The 22,190-nt window shown below is 50.4% G+C and overlaps 1 protein-coding gene across 1 annotated transcript in view; it reads right to left on the bottom strand.

The window, feature by feature from the left end:
* LOC119977140 (E3 ubiquitin-protein ligase SH3RF3-like) overlaps positions 1 to 22,190 on the bottom strand; it is a 422,773-nt gene that overhangs the window by 16,928 nt on the left and 383,655 nt on the right. Inside the window, exon 9 of the mRNA XM_038817772.1 lies at positions 11,752 to 12,097. Within this exon, the coding sequence (XP_038673700.1) occupies positions 11,942 to 12,097 (156 nt within the window). The 3' untranslated portion in view covers positions 11,752 to 11,941. The remainder of the gene's footprint in view (positions 1 to 11,751; positions 12,098 to 22,190) is intronic.

Here is a 22,190-nt window from a genome sequence, read left to right on the forward strand (position 1 = left end):
ATGGGACTGGGGTGGTGCCCAGGCAGGACTGCCATTGCTGTGGCCTGCAAGGCAGCCAACTTGCTGCACACCTCACTGACCACCCACCTTGGCCCCTGGTACTGCAGAGTGACACCAGCCATTTGAGTGACCCCACCCCATCCAACCCCCTCCGCATCCCACCCTCTTCCATACTCCCACCACCGAACCGGCCGGCACCTGCAGGCACGGCATCAGGTAGCCCACCCACGGCAATGCCCTCTGTAGCCCCTGTAGCACTGGGCTGGTAACGCGGAGCATACTGCTAGCATGAGCAGTGCCAGCCGATTGTACCCCTGGCAGTAGGCACGGTGCCAGGGCCAGAGTTCCCACTGTGCAGGGCACCGACGGGGTCAGGGGTGCGGGCGTGCGGGGGCCATGTCCCAACAGTCCCAACAAGGCCACCATGTAGCCCGGTGGACCTGGTTGGGCATGGGGTTAGGCACCATGCTAACATGTCAGCCTTTCAGCCCCTGCAGAAAATGGATATTGGAATCCAACCAGCAATTGTGGCCTTCTTGCTAGTCGCCGCAGTCCTGGGATGCCCTGCGACTGTACGAGCTCAAGGAGTTGGAAACTGCAGCAGCAGAGCCTGCCCTAATGGAGTAGGAGGCAGCTGCCCAGGATGGAGAGCTGGCCGCCCAATAGGCCGAGGAGGAGGAGGTGCAAAGGAGGTGCTGTATAAGGCTTTGTGTGTACCTGCAGAGCCTGTCATTCGAGGACCTACCGGACCGGGTATGCCATCGAAGACTCCGGCTGAGCAGGGAGACAGTGTGACATATCTGCCAATTGAGCAGTGCTTCGGCCTCCTGAAAATGTGATTCAGGTGCTTGTACCACTCTGGAGGGGCCGTCCCTTTTGATGCTGAAAGGGTTGCCGGCATCGTGGCGGCCTGCTGCGTCCTCCACAACATCGCGCAGCAGAGGGGCGACTTGGTGGAGGAGGAGAAGGATGAACACCAGTCCACGTCTGACGAGGAGGATGCTGGGGAGGATGAGAACTAGGGCGATCGGGCCTGGATGTGTCCAGCTGCTGCTCAGGTGTCCCAGGTCGTGTGGTGCTTGTTCTGCCCACTGCCCATCAGATATGCCAGGAAGAGGAGTGGGGGGTCCTCCCCTGCAGGAGTCACCTTCACGGGCCCCATCACCTTCTCTTCCATCGGGTGCCCAATGGCCCCTGAGCTACTCCATGGGACGGGGATGTGAGTGGAGCTATGCCCTGAGGCTCCACCATTATCTGGCGCTGTAACTCCTGGAGGCCCGCTCTGGTCTCGACCAGGGTCTGCATACACGTAGCCATGGAGCACAGGGAGTGGACCATCGCCATCTGGGTAAACTGCACCTCATCACCCACTGACTGTGACATCACCTTCTGTGCCTGTGTCACATCAGCTAGTGACTGCACCATCTCCATCTGGGACTGGGCCACCTCTCTCTGTGTTTGCGCCACGTCCAGGCGACGCTGCCAACATTCCCAGCCATGGCCTACTGTGACTGGCCCATTCTCAGGAGCGCCGCTGCAATTTCCAGCTGGTTCTGGCACATGGCTGCCTGTGAGGCAGCAACCCTCTACTGGGCCTTGGCCAGCACCTTCACAGAATTCCCCAGGCCTGGGACATGCTGATCCATGGTCAAAACCCTCCCCAATGCCTCCACCGCAGACGCCACCCGTGTGGTGTTGCCTGGGTGGCACTCACGGTCGGCACCACCTCCTGCCCCTGCAGGCTGTTGGACTCCTCCAACTGCACCTGCAAGCATTGGATACTCGCCGACAACCTCTCATATATTCTCTGGCTCTGCAGCTGCATCTCCACAATCGATGGGATGGTCTGCTCCAGAAGCCTGAAACCCATCCAGACGGCAGCTAGTTCCTGGGATCGGCCCACCCTCCGACCGTCCGCCCCCTCGGGAAGTTCTACCTGTTGTACCAGGTCAACTGTGTGGTGAGCAGCAGATAGTGTCCCAAGAGCCTCTTCACTAAAGTGTCCAACTGAGGCGAGTGTCGCTGGGGTGGTGGAGGGTGTTGGAGACAGCCGTGACAGGAAATCTGTGTCATCCTCGGATTCGAACTCCGGGGTGTCTTGCGTCTCTTGAGGGCTGTCATCCATGCTGCTCTCCTCATCACTGGTTGGCACATGAGAGGGCTCCAGCTGTAGAACTGGCTGGGGGCGGGGGACACCAGGTGGACCCGCCCCATCACCAGCAAGTCCTGCAAGACACGAGACGCATGATTAGACCGCCAGTCAGCGTGGTGGCCTGGGGTGGATTTGAGAGGGATTGACCAGTATGGGTCCTGGCATGTGATGCAGGGTGGGGATTCTGTGTGTGTGTGTGTGTGTGTGTGTGTGTGTGTATGTATGTATGTGTATGTATCGGGCTACGGGTGTGTGAGACCGGTTTAGTTCTAGGGCGTGGTGTTGTCTATTCGCTCTGGCTGCCCTGAGGAGGTCATGCAGATTTTTACAGCACTGCTGACTGGCCCGAATGGTGTCACTAACGGCCTCTGCCATCTGCGCCCAGGCACGGTAAGTACGGTGGCTGGCAGCGTCCTTCATGGGCCAGGGCCCTAGATAGCCCACCTCTCTTCCATCTCGCCTAGGAGGGTCTCCAGCTTGGCGTCCATTAAAACAGGGTGCCGCTCTCCCCACTGCCATCGTTTTGGCTGGGGTGGTGTGTACTGTGTATATGCAGCTGCAGCTTGTCAGCCTCCTGAGTGTCAATCGTGGAATCCAGCGAATCCCCATTGGAATAAATTGTGTTCCACATGGCGCTGGTGCTAGGCCCTCAACAGTCGCTGAATCAGTCCAGGTGCGGCGGCAGCTTTGCTGTCATGGAAGTCCACGAATCCTGCGCCGGAGACGACATTTAAGTTTAAGGAATTGATGAGACCATCAATTCACACGACACGTGGTTAGAAGTGAACAGTGGTTTTAATTGTCTTACGACAGAGCCTGCCTCTGACGAGATGAACTCTAGATGAACTGGCAGGCAGGCTCCAACTGCCAAGCTTATACAACCAGTGGGGGGGAGGAGTCATGGGCGGAGCCAAGTGTGGAGCCTAGTACAAACTTCCGTACATTCCCAGTACACCTCCCCCTAGGGGCAGAGCCGCGCAACTGCTCGGTGCCGAGCTTACAGAGGCATGGTACAACATGTGTGATAACAGTGTGAATTATGCTATATGATTCATCACATTCACCCCCTGTAAAAAAATCAAGTCCGGCGGGGGGTGATGGTTTACAGATTGAGCCTGTCCGGTGGTCGGGTTGTCCAGTTGTAATCGGCGGAGCACCGGGGTTGCAGTCTCTTCTGGTGGCTGGATGATCACGGTCAGTTGGGGTACGATGGCGGACTCCAGAGGTGATTCTGTCCGAGTTTCGTACCCGTCTGGTTCGACTGGGGAGTGGGGGCACTGGGGGGCTTGCGGGTGCGGGCGCGCGTAACATGTGTAGCAAACTGGTAGGCGCGGGGGGCGTGGGGCGCTGCGTGTTGGGCGGGATGTAGTGTGAGGGGTACCTCGCGGTGGTAGTGGTGGGGTTTGATCCTGCAGGGCGCTATGTCCCGGAGGGATACAGTGTACCTGACGGCCGTCAGGGAACTCTATGAAGGGTATTGGGGGTTCAAGTGTAGTAGGAGCACTTTTTCCACACGCTGGGTAAGTTTGTGCGCCCTGACGTGCTTCCTGAGGAGCACTGGGCCCGGTGTCTTCAACCATGCCGGGAGCGAAACCACCCGTGGTAGTACCCCTGGGAAAGATAAAGGGCCGCTCGTGAGGGGTCTGATTGGTGGCGGTACACAAGAGGGACCTAATAGCGTGGAGCGCATCTGGGAGGACTTCTGCCAATGGGAGATCGGGAGATTCCTGGACTGGAGGGTCAGTAGGACGGTCTTCCAGACCGTCGCATTCTCCCTCTCCACCTGCCCGTTCCCCCTGGGGTTATAGCTGGTAGTCCTGCTCGAGGCGATGCCCTTGTCGAGCATGTACTGACGCAGCTCGTCGCTCATGCAGGACGAACCCGGGTCGCTGTGTACATAGCTGGGGAAAACCAAACAGGGTTAAGATACTATGCAGGGCCCTGATGAATGTGTGGGAGGTCATGTCGGGGCACAGGATAAGCAAAAGGGAATCGGGAGAACTCGTCGATGACATTTAGGAAGTACACATTGCGGTTAGTCGAGGGGAGTGGCCCTTTGAAATCGATAGCGAGGCGTTCAAAGGGCCTAGAAGCCTTGATCATGTGGGCCCTGTCTGGTCTGTAGAAGTGCGGTTTAGGGCAATCCCTGGTGACGGCTTTTACCTCCTCGGTGGAGAAAGGCAGATTTCGGGCTTTAATGTAGTGAGCGAGCCGGGTGACCCCCGGGTGGCAGAGGTCATTGTGGATGGCTTTTAAGCGGTCGCTCTGCGTGCTGGCGCACGTGCCGCGGGACAGGGCATTCTGGGGGCTCATTGTGCTTCCCCCGGTCGATACATGATATCGTATTTTGTAGGTGAGAGAGCTCGATCACTCCCACCCTCAGACTTTTATCATTTTAATTTTGCCCCTTTGCGAGTTGTCAAACATGAAGGCAACCGATCTTTGGTCGGTGATGAGGGTGAACCTTCTACCTGCGAGGGTAGTGCCTCCAGTGACGAATAGCCTCCACAATGGCTTGTGACTTCCTTTCGACCGAAGAATGTCGAAGTCCGCAGCGGAGAGGGTCGGGAGAAAAATGCGACTGGTCTCCCTGCCTGATTTAGTGTGGCTGCAAGAGCTACCTTGAGGCATCGCTCTCAACCTGGAAAGGGACGGATTCATCACCGCCCGCATGGCCGCTTTGGCGATGTTCCTCCTTGATGCAGTTGAAGGCCTGACGGGCCTCAGCTGACAGGGGAAAAAGTGTGGCCTTAAATAGTGGGCGGGCTTTGTCCGCATATTGAGGGACCCCACTGGGCATAATATGAAAAGAACCCCAGGCACCGTTTAAGGGCCCTGGGACAATGGGGGAGGGGGGAGTTCTAAGAGGGGGAACTACGGTCGGGTCGGGGCCCAGGACTTCCGTTTTCCACGACATAGCCGAGGATGGCTAGTCCTGGTTGTGCGGAAAACGCATTTCTCCTTGTTGTATGTGAGATAAGCTTCTGGGCCGTCTGGAGAAAATCGATGGAGGTTGGCATCGTGGTCCTGCTGGTCATAGCCGCAGATGGTGAACGTTATCCACGTACAGAAACATGGCCCGCAGCCCGTACTGGTCCACCATTCGGTCCATTGCTCGTTGGACACACCAAGACCCCATTTGTGACGCCAAAGGAACTCGGAGAGGAGTGGAAGAGGCGGCCATCGGCGTCAAACGCCGTGAAGTGGCGGTCCTCCGGGCGGATTGGGAGTTGGTGGTATGCAGACTTCAGATCCACCGTGGGAGAAAATCCATACTGGCCTATCTGATTCACCATGTCTGCAATCCTGGGGAGGGGTTACGCGTCGAGGAGCGGTAAAACGATTAATAGTCCTGACTATAGTCTACCACCATGTTACTGGACTCTATGATCCCCTCACGTAGGAGCCTCTGGGACTCGGTTCGAATGAACACCCTGTCCTGTAGGCTGTACCGCCTGCTGCGAGTGGCTACGGGTTACAGTCCGGAGTGAGATTGGCAAAGAGAGGGGGGGGAGGGCTTCGCAGCGTGGCTAGCTGCAGATAGTGAGTGTTGGGGGTAGAGGTCCGCGAAGCTGAGGGTGAGACTCTTGAGATTGCACTGAAAATCGAGTCCCAGTAAGAGTGGGCGCAGAGTTCGGGCAGGATGTACAGTTGAAAATTAGAGTAACTAGCGCCTTGGATTGTTAGAGTCGCGATGGTGCGTCCTTGGATGTGGACAGAGTGGGAACCCAAAGCGAGGGAGGTAGTTTGCCGTGCAGGAAAAACAGGGAGCGAACAGCGTCTTACCAGATCTGGTGTACGAAGCTCATCGGTGCTCCCGGAGTCGAAAAGGCACAGTGTACTGTACCCGTTGATTTGGACTGTCGTCATAGAGTTGTGGAGATGTTTGGGCGCGATTCGTCCAGTGTGACTGCGTGGAGTTGCGGGTAGTCGGCGGCTCGGTCAAGCTGCGCTGGGGTGGCCCTGCGATGAGTGCCGCTGAGGTCGCAGTCTTCTATCAAATTTTCTGAGTTTGGAGAGGATGGAGCCCAAAATGGCCGCCCCCGTGGATCGCACGTGGCAGGCGGGAGGAAGATGGCGTCCAAGATGGCGGCCCCCATGAGTCGCACGTGGTCGCCGCGTGGTGGGGGTCCGCCAAGATTTCATAGAATTTACAGTGCAGAAGGAGGCCATTCGGCCCATCGAGTCTGCACCGGCTCTTGGAAAGAGCACCCTACCCAAGGTCAACACCTCCACCCTATCCCCATAACCCACTAACCCCACCCAACACTAAGGGCAATTTTGGACACTAAGGGCAATTTATCATGGCCAATCCACCTAACCTGCACATCTTTGGACTGATGGAGGAAACCGGAGCACCCGGAGGAAACCCACGCACACACGGGGAGGATGTGCAGACTCCGCACAGACAGAGACCCAAGCCCAAGACCTAAGATGGCGGAGTCGGGGTCTAGGCCGCAGCGTTCCGGGGCCTGCGAGTGTGGGGAGCGGTTGCTTTGTGCCGCGGGAGGGTTGGGCTGGGGCCTTCCTTGCCAGACACACTCTGGCGTAGTGACCTTTTCGCCCGCAGCTGCTGCAGGTCGAGTTGCGGGCCAGGCAGTGCTTCCGCGGGTGCTGGGACTGGCCACAAGAGTGGCAGGCTGGGCAGCATGGTGGCTGGGCGGCCATGACGGGGTCGCGGAGTCCGCAGGAAACGAGGTGAGGCTACGAAACGGGACCTCCATAGTTGTAGCGAGTTCAACAGTATCTTCTAAATTTTGAGCCCCTTTCTCCAGCAGTCGCACGTAATTCGATCTAAGGCCTGCAACAAGACATGGCGGACAGCAAGTTCTCTATGTTCAGCAGCATTACTGCTGGTAATTACAGTCCCAGGATAAGGCTTTTAAGTCTCTTAGAAATTCTCCTATCGATTCTGTGGGGAGCTGGCGGCGAGTAGTAAAAAACCTGACGCGCGTAGACCTCATTGATAGGCCTCACGTACATTTTGTCGAGTAGGGCCAGGGCCCTCTGTATATGAGCCGGTTACAATTTAACTGAGTAGATATACGATGGCTCACCCTTGCGTGCAGTAGGCTGAGATTCTGCTCCTCCGTCATTTCTGTGGAGCTTGCTTTAGCCAGGTAGGCCTTAAAACATCGGAGCCAATGTGAAAAGATTTATTTCGCCTCTGCATCCTGTGGGTCGAGTTCCATCGATCAGGCTTGAGGGCTGATTCCATAGTCGTTCCCTTACTTAAGACGATTAATTGATGAGACCATCAATTCACGTGACAGGTTGGTTAGAAGTGAACAGTGGTTTTAATCGTCTACAACAGAGCCTGCCTGTGACGAGATGAAACTCTAGATGAACTGGCAGGCAGGCTCCGACTGCCAAGCTTTATACAACCAGTGGGGGGGGGGGGGAGGGGGGGGAGAAGAGAGTCATAGACGGAGCCAAGGGTGGGGCCCAGTATGTACTTCCGTACATTCCCAGTACACCTCCCCTAGTGGCAGGGCCGAGCTTACAGAAGCATGGTACAACATGTGTGATAACAGTGTGAATTATGCTATTATAATCACCACAGGAATGGAGAATCCCGCCCCATGTATTCACACCATCAACACATTACCAAAATGTTTAAAACCATTAGAAAGAGAAAACAAACACCTGAAGTGTCAGTGAAGAACTTCAACACTCCTCTGGGAAATGCTAAAAAAATAATAGAACCATCTTCTGATAATGAAGGGGGTCAAATTCAACATCACTGGAAAGGATGTTCGGATGGGGTGTAAAACCCTCTGTTTTGTGCCCCTTCTGGAAGTGAATTTCACCCAGAGACACAAACACAGGCCTTTTACAGGCATTGTATGAAATCAATGTCCTTGCACCTCATGATTTATGATAAAAAATATAATGAGAATCAATCTTTGGCTAAGTCACCTATTTTAGACACATTTCTTTTGCCCCTTATAAGACAATAATGTGAACGGATAGCAGATGACAGCTGTGATTTCCTCCAGCAGGTATTAAAATGCCCTGGTTATCCAATCTTGTTCACACTGAACAAATTCCTACAGGAGAGATTCTGTAAAAAATGACAGCTGCAAACATCCTAGGGGTGCTGTTGACATGAATCAGTGTCAAAAAGAACAATCACCTTAACTTCACAGTTGTAGAATCCTGTAGGTTTTATATATATGGTGATATTGTTAAAGAATGTGTCAGTCCACAGTCTCCCGGCTGAAACTATTCCATTACATTTGAGGTAATCCATCTTGTTATTGACTTGTTCTGCTTTGCAGTTACATTTGCAAATGATACATCACAGTCGTTAAAGTGGTGAATCGATCACGCTTTACTGTCAATGGTGAAATCAATTGCTAGCCCCTTGGTGAACAGGAGAAATAAAGCTTGGAATCCATTTCAAGGGCCAACAGTAGAAGCCTTGTATCATGTCAGATATCTGACAACACCGTATTCTTATTCTAAAGAAGCGTTAGCCATATATGAACAATTACACAAATTCAATACAAAAGGTCTAACGTCTGAGGCAGTGCAATGCAATTATTGCTGGGGTCAACACAATTTTCCCACAGTCATGCAGTTCTTTTTGCATGTTTTTCACATACTTTTGACTCAAAGCGCTGCAGTCCAGTGCAGTACAGGTACAACCCACAGTGCTGTTAGGAAGGGAGTTCTCAGGATTTTCACCCCGTGGACAGTGAAGGAGCAGTGGTAGAGATTGTGGGTTTGGAAAGTGTTGAAGGAGCCTTGGTGAGTTGCTGCAATCCTTCTTGTTGATGTACACACAACAGCCAATCAGCGCGGCACTAGGGTTGCTGGACGCCCCGGGCAAGCTGAACTTCGGCGCCCTTCGGGGGGCGGGGCCAGGGAGGTAGGGGGGGCGGGGCCGGGGGGGGGGCCGAGGGGGGGGGGCGGGGCCGGGGGGGGCCGGGGGGGGCCGAGCCCGAGGGGGGGGCCCGAGCCCGAGGCGGGGGGGGGGCCGAACCGAGGCGGGGTGGGCGGGCCCCAGTGCGGGGGGGGGGGCGGGCCCAAGGTGGGGGGCGGGCCCGAGGCGGGGTGGGCCCGAGGCAGGGGGGGCGGGCCCGAGGCGGGGGGGCGGGCCCGAGGCGAGGGGGGCGGGCCCGAGAGGGGGGGGGCGGAGGGGCGGCCACCGCGCATGCGCATTTGGCACCGGCCCAACTATGCATGCGCGGGACCCGAGTCTCTGGCGCCCCCTAGCACATGGCGCCCCGGGCGACTGCCCGAGTTGCCGGTGCCTTGGGCCGGCCCTGCTGCCAATATGCACAAGAAGTGGAGGGACGGTGAATGTTGAAGGTGGTGGATGGGGTTGCAGATCTAGCGGGCTGATAGTCCTGGATGGTGTCGTGCTTTGAGTGTTGTTGGAACTGCAACTCATCCAGGCAAGTGGAGAGGTTCCCATCACCCTCCTGGATTGCATCTTTTATATGGTGGACAAGATTTGGGGAGTCGGGAGTTGAGTTTCTTACTGTAGAATTTCCATGTTTTCTTACCTGATCTTGTAACCCAACAATATTTACATAGCTACTGTAATTCAGTTTCTGGTGCAATGGTAAATCCCCAGAATTTGGTAGTGGAGGATTCACTAATGGTAATTGCCATTGAATGTCATGGGAGATGGTTAGGTTTCTGTCTTATGGAGATAGTCATTCTGTTAGCCTGCAGAATATACAATTTCCTGACAGCATTTCTGCTGCGTTGTCTTTTGTAACTTGAGTAATTGGAAAGTAGTGGTAGCAATTAAGTTGACTGCTTACCATCATCAGTCAATGATGACAATGGATAATGTAACTGCACAGACAAATGGGAAAATGTGCAAAGATGATAGCGGACCGAGGTAATAACTGGCCGGGTAACCTCCCTAATAACATCTCTTTTTATTTTAGCCAGTTTATGCTGTAATTTTTCAATAAAAAACACAAAACATTCATGACTTAGAAAGGCAGTAACTATTGTCAAGACAAGATGGAGAATTATTTTCTTTTACTTTCTGGGATGATGGTAACTGCGGAGGAATTAGGAAGCCATATAAGTGATGCACATGGGATCAAAAAACAGACAGTTACTACACACACACTTGACAATTTGGGTTAAATTTACTACAGGTTCTCAGTGTTTAATATAGGATGAGGGTGGATGTTTCCAGTTTCCCATTCGCCCACTGCAAAAGTGAAAGAGCCATGCAAAATCACGATCAATTGCCTCATTAAGTTTTTAAAAATAGAATTTACAGTGCAGAGAGGAGGCCATTCGACCCATCAAGTCTGCATCAGTCCTGGGAAAGAGCACCCTAGTTAAGCCCACACCCTCCAGCTTATCCCCGTATCCCAGTAAACCCAACCTAATCATTTTTTTTTTGGGACACTTCAGGGCAATGTAGCCTGGTCAATCCACCTAACCTGCCCATCTTTGGACTGTGGAAAAAAACCGGGGCACCCGGAGGAAACTCACGCAGACAAGGGGAGAACGTCTGCCAACTCTGAGACCCAAGCTGGGTATTGAACCTGGGACCTTGGAGCTGTGAGGCATCAGTTTCTAACCACCGTGCCACCTGCTTAATATCAATGGGCGGATTTCAGACTCCAGTATGTGCCTGCCGATTGTAACATTCTGAGTGAGAGTGATGGCATCGGGATGCACACCTGACATCTTCTTGCCTGATTTTGCATGCTTCTACGTTGGGTATGTGTCATTTGATGAACGCAAAACTCTGGCCAAGAAGGCCTCCCATATCATATGCCAGGTAGGCACATAATAGGCCAGCTGCAGGCTTTTCTTCAGGATCCAGGACCCTGGGACCCGATGTCCCACCCGCCAAGGGCAACCAGCAAATTGGTGACTCAACTGAATAGCAGCACCACTGGGGAGGTGGTGGCTGCTGCTGGTACCACACCCACCCAGGACCTAGGATGATTGCTGGATCCCAGGGCATTGGTGAGTGATGGCCAGTGGCAGAGCCATAGAGGGGCAGCAACAGCAAGGGCAAGGGGGTATCTCTCAGTGGGCCCCCCTACCCAATGCGGGTACTGAGTGCCTTTGAACAAGTGACTCCTTTGGGAGCCCACAAGCAGCCCTTCATGGGTTTGCCTGTCATGCTTCCTGCATGGGTTAATACCAGTGGATGAAGTGTGCATTATTGGGTTACCTTAGAGCCTCAGCTGATGGCAGGACAGGAAGGGCCATCCATGGGCTCTCTTCCCTATCACAGACTTAATCAAGCTGGAGGCGGGAAAGTGGTAGGCTCCCAGCCATCCTCCTACATGATTAAATACTCCCAATACTTGCCACAGGGAAGGGCAGAAGATTCCGTGGGTACTGGTACTGAAACCATCTTCTAATACATGAAGACTGAAGAATTTTCAAATTTGATAGAGGGTTAACCATACAGCAGAAGCAGATTATACACTGATAAGTGTTTGGCGTATAATTATATAAACCTTACCATACATAGAGCCTTGATGCAATTTAAAAAAAACATTTAACATATCTATTAAACCTTCACACTAACATTTTATTTAGTTAAGGACCGGTAAATATTCAACGAAGCCCTCTTGTCTTTTTAATTGTTATGCACCCACCTTTCACAAGACAACGGTTTAAGTTCTGGACGTATTGAACAACCATGGATGAACACATCTGCCGTGTAGGTGGAGAAATGGAAAAGTTGGAATCCAAGGAGCCGGTTTTCCTGTGGAGTGGCTCCATTCCCATAGCCCCTTGCATTTCACTTTCTAAAGGGCAAGAGCCAGCCCTGCCATGGCTTGAGGACTAGAGGGACTTCTGGACCACAGCTCCCTGCAATAGTACTCTCTGCTGCTGCCTGTGGGAATCATGAGTTGGAGAAGAAACAGATGGAGGTGAGCGAGACTTCTTCTTTCCTGATGCTCCTGACAGAAGTTTTAAGAGTCCACTTTTCTTCTCTTTCTGCAAAGTAAAAAAGTTTATTTTGAAACAAACCAAGAAATTTGAGGATTGTGTGTTAAACCTGGGGCTGGATTCTCCATTGTTGGGACTATGTCCCCATGCCGGCGTCAAAAGCTAGAGTTCTTACGCCAGAGAAACAGGCACCAAAGGGACATAAATTGATAACCCTGCAGGCAGCTAGCAGGGACCCGGAGTTGATCTCGCAGCTTTTGCTGCCGATATGGTCCCCCGCACTTCCGGGTCGGAGGGCCGCCGTGCTCTGGGGTGGTTTACGCACACTGAGCTAAATCGCTGGCTGTTAAAGCAGACCAAGGCAGGCCAGCAGCGCGGGTTCAATTCCCGTACCAGCCTCCCCGAACAGGCGCCGGAATGTGGCGACTAGGGGCTTTTCACAGTAACTTCATTTGAAGCCTACTTGTGACAATAAGCGATTTTCATTTCATTTCATGGTAGACTCTGACCGTGAGCTAGACCCACAAAGAGAACCTCCGCCCGGTCGGGCCGCGCGCCCGACCCTCAACCCCTGCGCAAGCACTTCCCGGCCCGCCTATAAAGCCCCCCCCCCCCCCTGCCTCCGATCCACCAGCCCCCGACCAGGGCGGCCGTTGACGAGTCCGTAGCCGCCACGTGAGTATCCCGACCGTCCGGAGCACATTAGTTCCACGCTGTCGGAACATCGGCCGGGGGCAGAGAATGGCTGAGTGGGCCTCTGACAATGCCCCAGGTAGATCCTCGGTACGCCGCTTTGTCGGGGCCTGCAGAATCGGTTTAACTGGCACTGGTCCGATTTCTTGGCGGAAAATGGATTCTCCACCCCCGCGCCAGTCGAGATTTCGGCTTGTGGGTGCGGAGAATCCAGGCCCCTGCTCTTCAATCTCTTTGTTATTCTGCCTTCTGTTTGATCAGTTGCACTTAATTTCTAGGCAGTTTGAAATCCCCCATTATTTTTCTGCTACAGTGACAATATATAGTAACAGTATAATAGCAGTCTCAATGCCAATTGTATACATTACAAAATTATTACAGACCAGTTTAAGCTCATAAGCAGCCTTAACAGGAATTAATAGGCACCATTAAACCCTGTACACGTTAAACTGTCACAAATGACTTACTTCCCTATATGAAAGGAATGGGCGGGATTCTCGACCCGTGCCGGGTCGTGGGAATCGCCGGGGGGCTGTGCAAATCGCGCCACGCTCCCCCTACGCAATTCTCCACAGAATCGCCGCCATTGGGGCCGGCGTGGCGCTGGTTGGGGACCGCTCTACGCGCCCCCCACCCCGCGATTCTCCGGCCCGAATGGGCCGAGCGGCCTTAAGAAAGAAAACGAGTCCCGCCAGCGCTGTTCTAACCTGCTCTGAGCCGGCGGGACCTCGGCATCGAAGGGTCAGGTGGTGACCCGTGGGGGTGAGGGGGGTCCGACCCCGGGGGGGGAGCTTCCGATGTGGCCTGGCCCGCGATCGGGACCCATCGATCAGCGGGCCGGTCTCTCTGTGTCCCGGCCTCCTTTATTCCGTGTCGGCCCCTGTACTCCTGCGCCATGTTGAGTCGGGGCCGGCGCGGACAAAGGAGACACCGCGCATGCGCGGAAATCGCACCGGTGGGACTGCGTATGCGTGGGTCGCGCCAGACCTACTGTGCATCCCCCGGTGCCCATTCCACGGCCGGATCAGCAGCTGGAGCGGCGTGAAACACTCCAGCGCCCTGCTGGCCCCCTGTAGGGGCCAGAATTGCTGATCCTGGGGCCGTGCTGATGCTGTAGAGAAACGTGATGGCGTTTCCGACAGCGCCAACATTTAGCCTCAGGATCAGAGAATCCCACCCGATATAAATACACATAAGATGGTAAGACAAAACTTGGGTCTCAAAACTACAGCTAAACATCTCAATATTATTGATGAAACTCCTTGTCCACACATCTGGGATTCCTGTTTCATGGGTTGGGTTAATAGCTGTATATATTTTGCACTTAGCGGAAAAATAAATATTAAAGTTTATATTTAGCGATTTCCTCTAGCTTACTTTGTTATACCATCCAGTTATACCGTAACTCATTTCACTGTGAGATATTATGTGCAGCCTTGGTCAAATTTGGATTTGCTGGATAACTTTGTAATTCCAGCATCTTACAGCAAGATTGGATGTACAGATCAAAACTGACCAAAGTTGCAGGTAAAGCTTTGGGCTAAATTCTCCGCCTCGCACCGTCAGTTGCGGAATTTCCGGTGTGGCTGATATCCAGCGTCGGGGAGAAAACGGGATCTGCGCCGGGCATAAATGGCGGCCCAATAGTGGGATTCATTCGGGAATCCCTTGCAATCCTCACCATGCATGAATTTGCTTGCCGTAGGATTGGGAATTGCTACCTGATCTGCTCAGGTGCAATTCAGCTCTGGCAGGAGAACATCTCCCAAATGGAGAATTTTGCCCTTTATATCTAAACTGCAGAGCTTAGCAATTGGAACAAAATTGATGAACCACATTATTGCACTATTCCCCCTACTCAATGGAGAACAAAGATATTGACTATTAAATATAGATATTAACACATTGGTACCTGTCCTTTGCAAACAGGAAGAACATGTTCAAGCATTGCATCTTTTTCAGCTAAACGCAAGCTTGGAGGATAGCCAGTTCCTGGTTCATTCCCCAATTCAAGACCTTGACCAATAGGGGTCAGTTTTTCTGTTTTGAATTTAAATAAAAGCATGACAAAAACTGGTTCCTGATACATTCTGCATAGCAACATCTCTACCAATCAAAGTCTACTAGCCAAATAATTAACACCTTCTTATATCGTGTAAATAGTTATTCTCTTTGCAGTTTGGTATTATGAATCTGTCCTGATGAGTGCAAGATGAAAAGCTTTGACAGCATGGACGGAATTCTTCAGCTGCGCCCGCCGCAAGATCGTCACGGGCGGGGAGCGGACCATTGTAAAGGTCTACTTGACTCAAGTGGGAATCCCGCCCCAGTCTCTATTTTCAGCAATATCCTGTATGAGATTTTTAACCATAAGATTGTGATGGGCTTCTGCAGAAAGTATCACCACCTAAAAAGTGAGCAAGTGAGATCAATACTTTATGTAGATTGGTGAATAAAGCCTGAAATGGATATTTTCACCTGTGAAGTTATCAAGTCATTTGGAAGTTAATTATGTGACATTGTTAATTTAAAACCAAACACACTCCTGCTGCTTAAACACATGTCATCATGCAAAAGGACATTTCAAAACAGAGCGATTTAGTTCCAAAATGGCAATAAATTCCACTTTAAATTCATCTCCTGACATACATTCTCATAACACAGGCTGTTTTTGTACCTCTTAGCATCTGCAATTTAGTAGTGGTTAGTTTAGTAGTGGTTAGTTTAGTAGTGGTTAACTAATCCTTCTATAATTAGCTATAAAAGGGATCTGCCGCCCGTCCAATGTTACTTGGTCGAATAAATTCAGAAAGATTAATTGACATGCTTCCAGGATTTTGAATAGCCTTACTATAATAGGTTATGAGAGGCTGGTTAATTAAATGCTATAATTATAAGTGGTATATTAACACATTTTGGCTCCCACTCTGGAAGAGAAGGATTAACTAAATTGAATTGAATTAGATAGAATGAAATTTGTAAACCAGTTTCAGAATTTGACTGTGCCACACTTGTATATATTTCAGCCCATGCTTAGTTCTGATGACATAGGTGGCTCTCATTTAGTATTTTTCCAGTAGTAATAAATACTTGCTATTCTGTCCACTCTTCTGTGATAACCCTCTACCTTATTTTCTCAATAGGTTGTTAATGTGTACATTACTACATTACTAATGGCGAGATCTTCCAGTTGTTCATACTGGTAGAATCTTCTGATCCTGTCAATGGTGCACCCACGCTGTGGGTTTCTCGTGGGGTAGATTCAATGGGAAATCCCATTGACAGTGGTGGAACCATAAGATCCCATCGCTGGCCAACGACAGGCCTCCTACCGCTGTTGAGAAATGCGCCGCAGGGAGGCGAGAGAATCATGCCAAATAACCTTTCTGTGTCCTACTTCTGTGTTAGAACTATCCCAACTACAGGTTAGTCCATTGGGGTTTGCTTAGTTACTCAAGGAGCATGAATTCAGTATGTAGAACAGGACTTGAGTAGAATGAATGATGGACATATAGCATATACATTACCTGACAATGCCAAAGATTGGCTGCGTGGTCAAAAACTATTTGAGAATGTTATTTAGTCACTTAGACTGATGTTGATCACCATCGAACTCAGTTCTAGGAGTTCATTTTTCAAATCTCAAGCAGATGTTGGGGTTATAGACTAGTTTTGAGTTGCCACAAAGTAGTTTCACATGCATTGAAAGCAAAACTAACTGAAAATAACCATGATCAGGTCAGCCTGTCCACACCAAACAACCCTCTATGGATTGCATAATGGCAACAAATGTGAGGCATCTTGGGAGGTCCAGGAGGACTAACCTAACAAATGAACTGCGATCTGCAATGAAAACAAAAATTTACCTTGTCTGCTGCATAATGTATGTGTAACAGATGGTAGTCAGAATGAAGATGACATTTACTGGTTTCCTTTGCAAAGGTAGACAGTAGGATGTGAGTGGGCAAGATCTAAGATTCCCGCTACTCTGTTGCAAGTTTCTACCTGTGTGTTATGTGTGCGTGCGGGGTCAGATCCTCCTGAGAGCAGCACGTGGTCTGGGATGGGGGAGGGTCGAAAGGACACAAGCAACCGCAGACATTTAGCATTCGCCACATGTAAGCGGGAAATAGTCACCATCTGCTCCGCTCAGTTTCACTAACAACAATTTGTCACGTTGGGTCCGTGAACTCCCTCCCCCACCTACTTAAGACCCCAGGACCACCCCCTCCACCACCCCCAAGGGACTTAAGACAGCTCCCCCCTCCCCCCAGCGCTTCTGCCTCAAGGCCCGGACTCCCCTTTCCCCCTTCAAGGCCCTCCCCCTTCACAAGGTGGGATCCAAACACAAACTCCAGTCACCAACACACAGCCACTCGGATGAAGCAGAAAGGAGGGAGGCACTTGTTGACAGTTTATGTTAGAATTAAACCTTTAAATACTCGTTAACAATTCCTTTGGTGGTTGCTACTTGCGTAACATTTAATTTCCTCGCTCAGATTTGTTTTTTATGAATGGACTGGAACAAGAATCCGGGACATTGTCCGTTTATGAGGTGGTCACGGAGCACTGAAGGGGCCATTCGGTCCATTTGGCCAGTCCTGCTCTCCAGACAATTGAGAGATTCCCACCATCTCTTCCTCGTACATCATTCATCATCTGCAGTTTACAAAAACTTTCATAATTATACATAATGGGCGGGATTCTCCGTTTCTGACGCTGATGCAGAATGCGTGGGAATTCCACGACAGGAAAACTGCCACCGAATCTGGATCGATCAGTAACTGTGGAGGGGCTAGCACTGGCGCCACATGACACACAATTGATTCCAAGGAAAAAACTGTGCGTGATCGCCAGGTCTGTTATTGACTCTCGGGAGGGCTGACAGGCTTCAACCGCATATAACATTACAATCCCCAAACCACCATCCCCAGCCAACAAGATGGCACTGGATGTGCTGCAGTGTGCCCATACAGCTGATGGGTCAGCTGGGGCCAGAGGGCACCTAGGGGGGTGACCTGGGGGACCCATGCCCTAAGTTCACAGCAGCTGTTAGTGGCGTGTGCAGCTGCATAGCTGCCTTCCAGCTGCAGTAATGCTGTTCCGTGTCTGTCCACCCCGACCCCACTGCCCATCTCCTGACCACCCCCACTACACCCCCCGAGCCCTGGCAGAAGCCCCCCGGCCAGCAGCAAACTATGTCACCAAACTATGGCGATGTTGGGCACTTTCTGCACCCCCTCTCTCTCCCTCAGCAGCCATGATGCTAGTTTCACGATTTTTAAAAGTACAGTGAACCGTACTGTTGGGAACCCGGCCCATCGAAGGCAGAGCATCACGGAGGCCCTGGAGAATACCAGGTCTGGTCTGCTAATTGTTGTGTTATGCTTCTTCATGTAGCATAAGCTGCTTCCTTAATGTATGCTCTGGCAAAGGGACTTGGAGATAGGTTTAACACATTTATTAACAGTTAACCAATTCTCCTACCCGAGTTCGACTCTCCTGCTAATCTTGCTATAGTAACTCAGTCTACCTAACAGTCTGCTCTAAGCCATGCGGTGGGTGTGATGCTTCCGATCTGCCCCTGTCCTTCTCTCTAAGTGTCGCCTGTGGAAAGAGAAAGAGCATGTGTGCCCTGTCCTTTTATATGGGTGCCCCCTTGTGGTAGTGTCACCTCTGGGTGTCTTGACTGCCTATTGGTCATGTCCTATTCTATATGTTGATTAGCTGTATGTCTGCATGTCATGATGTCTCTGGTGCTCCCTCTAGTGTTTACTTAGTTGTAGTGTATTCACATTAACCCCTGTGTATTTACAGTGATAGCATATCACCATACTAATAATATGCAAATGGTGTTTACTGTATGTGTGTTCCGGACCGCATGGACGCTGTTGTCGAGGTGATGGAGAATAGTGATTTGGCGTCAAATCGGCACCCGCTGCGAATTTAGCTGCGGAACCTATTCTCCACCAAACTGCGTTTCGCGAATGCGGCATCAGCCAAAGGAGAATCCCGCCGTGTGTGTGTGTGTGTGTCTTGAACTACTTTGTTAAATGGTGATTATTGTGTACTGGCAACCATTTGATCTTGTTTGCGCCGGGAGCAGGAAATCTTCAATAAAAGTGTTTCCATGGAGTGAAAGATAAGCCTGTTCTTTCGTATCTTTAAAGACAGTCCTACTCTACACGTGAAAAATAAGTGAGTATTCTTTCCTATGTTCAAATACAGCAGTTCTTCGCTCCGAAATGCAAATGCTGGAGTTATCAGATAAATGCACTGCAACAAAACCACAAAATACTGGGCAATCCCGCAGATCTGACAGCATCAACTGGACAGAGAAGGGAGCGAACATTTCAAATCTGGATGATTTGTCAAATGTAGCTCCTTCCTCTCCACAGATGCTGCCAGGCCTGCTGAGATTGTCCAGTATTTTCTGTTTTCATTTCAGATTCCAGCCTCCGCAGTAACTTGCTTTCATCTAAATGCACTGCAACATTTGCAAAGAATAAAACCTTTGGGCGAGGGGGAACAGAAGATAAGAGAGAACATTCTTTTCTTGGCTAGGTCCTGAAGTGGGAGCCCGAAAATGAAGCTGCATACAGGCCCCCTAGCTCTAATCTGCCACTGGGCCTGGCTGCAGACCCATGCATGTATGCGACTATCTGCTGATTTGTGGCACTATTCAAACAAAGAAACACTCAGGTTCAACTAATCATCCCTTCGTGCAAGGATATTGCTCAAACTGGCAGCCTGGTGAGGACAGATGAAATTTAGCCAACCGTGACAACAGAGCCTGAATGACAAATACTCAAATTTACAACTCACTAATGGAGTTAATTAAGGGCTGCTGCATAGCAGAAGATTGCTGAAATGTCAAGCTAGGGACCTCATCTGAAATTCAAGCATCACTGCTCCCCAATAATTAGATTTTGCCAGTTCTCTGTCGGGCATTTGGATGGGGCATTTGAGATAGAAATGTGCTTCGTTTCAACAGAGTAGCTTTACAACATGAAATGCAGAGAACTACAATGTAGACCATTTATCCCTCTTAGCCATCAAATGGTGTATATGAGGAAGCATCGTCAATTAGGAAAGAAAGAGAAAAGGAACAAAGCAAATAGCATTTTGTAATGGGTGAGTGAATTGCTCCTTTCTTCACCACCTTAAGTACTAAATGAAAAGAAAATTGGAGCCCAGCTGTTCACTCTCCACGGTTCAATCTTTAATGCTGCACTGAGAATCATTTGGAAGGAGGTGTAAATGTATCCAATGCTAGGTTATGATCAGGAATAATCCCAGGAGATTCCGATAATCATTAGCTAAAATGCACATATCTGCCAACCGTACTGCATTATAAGTATCTTAGTTGCCCAAAGGGTGACTAGAGGTTTAACCAACAGCACTGATATCAGCTCCTTTAGGGGCACAGGGATACAAAGGAATGAAGAAAGCGCATGACTGTGACTTATTTTGTTTCTACCAATTCTTCTAATTAGCTATTTTCTTGATACCTTAGATCGGAAAAAAAAAGAAAAAGGGGGAACAAGGCCCACTCTCAGGTCTCCAAATGCAACAAACCACTGTCCAGGATGATTTTAAGTCCAACTTCAAAAGCTACGTTTAAATAATTATTTTAAACGAGGATTCAGTTTAATGTCACGTTCAAATAACAACGCTTTCACCAATACAGCACTTTCTCAGTGCTGCACTGGAGTATCAGCCTAGATTGTGTGCTCAACTACTGGAGTGAGCCTTGTACATAGAAAATGCTGAATCAGTGATGAGGCGGGGCTGGATTCTCCACCTTGCGACGCCAGAAACGCGAATCGCGATTGGGCGGAGAATCGAGTGTCCGGACAAATTAGAGGTCTGTGCCTGGCACCAATTCAGGTGCTGTGCTCTGGTTCCTCCCAGGTGGCGAAAATTATGTTTGCGCCCCTCCACCATCAGCGGCATGCAAAACTGGCAGTTGCATTCTTTTAAATGTATTTTGTGCATTGGACCCAGTATGCTCCACGCCTACATGATGCTCTGCCCCCCCTCAGGCAGAAGTCACGTGGCACAATTTACTACAGGTATTTACAAACAGGGACTGGACGCAAACGCTGCTGAGCGGGAAAGAGAGGGTAAGCAAAATTTGTAAGCCGGTTAAAAATGGTACCACTTGCTGGAGGCCCACGGGTGGACATGTTGGCACCCAGGCACCTTGTGCCAGCCTGGTACCCTCTCAGTGCCTCTGCAGACTGGCAATGCCAAGGTGCCCCGGTGCCAGAGTGCCAAGGCCACCCGTGGGCCTCCAGCAAGCGGTACCATTTTTAACCGGCGTACAAATTTCTTACAAATGCAGTGGTTAGCATTGCTGCCTCATGGTGCCGAAGTCCTGGCTCTGGGTCACTATCCGTATGGAGTTTGCACATTCTCCCCGTGTTTGCGTGGCTTTCGCCCCCACAATCCAAAAGATGTGCAGAGTAGGTAGATTGGCCACGCTAAATTGCCCCTTAATTGGAAAAAATTAATTGGGTACTCTAAATTTAAAACAAAAATGCCCCTCCGATCCGTGAGTCATCTTCCTGACGGAAATTAGGTAAGTGTGGCTTCGGCATGGCGTTCCATGGAGGTCGAAAAAAAGACCACGTTAGTTAGCGGGGTCGTTCTTGGTGCTATAGGCGCTGAGTAACACCCCGCTATACTTTTTTTCTGGTTGAAGCAATGCAGGAGACCAGGGGCAAAGGCATTTGAAGGTGAAATGGAAAATGCATTGAAATGATTTGGCACAGAGAAATTAGAATCATCCTGGAGGACAAAATGGAGCTCTTCTAAAATTTGTTCACCTAATCTGGCTGTTATATTGCTTCTCCTGGTAGTAATGTTATATTACTTTGTGCAATATATGTTTACTCATTTGCTTCTTGCCAGGATGGTCTTTAACTCGATGTTAATTAAGACTCGTAGTCTTCCGATTAGAGAAAATACTTTATTGAGCAACATTAACAAATAAACTGAGAGTTTGTTCTCTCTCCAATAGTTATATAGATGTTAAATGAACAAGATTGAATAAGAATCAACTATGATTAACTACTCCTGCACTGAGCTGTCTCTCTCTACTTCTGGTCACTAGTCACTGTCCTTACGAAGAGGCGGATCTTGGCTTAAGTCTGACTTTTTATACCCATTTCTAGTGATGCCCTCTAGTGATTACTTGCTGCTATGCCTATACATTAACCCGTTGTGTACATACAAATATGCAGATCACTACACTGACCATCTGGACAAGGAGCAGGAGTAGGCCATTCAACCTGTTCCATCATTCAGTAAAATCATGGCTGATCAGACTGCAACTTTAACTCCACATTCCTGCCTACCACTGATAACCTTTCACCCTCTTGTTAATCAAGAATCTATCTAGCTCTGCCTTAAAAATATTCAGATTCTACTTCCACTGCTCTTT

Source organism: Scyliorhinus canicula, chromosome 14 (assembly GCF_902713615.1).
Source record: "Scyliorhinus canicula chromosome 14, sScyCan1.1, whole genome shotgun sequence".
Taxonomy (NCBI): domain Eukaryota; kingdom Metazoa; phylum Chordata; class Chondrichthyes; order Carcharhiniformes; family Scyliorhinidae; genus Scyliorhinus; species Scyliorhinus canicula.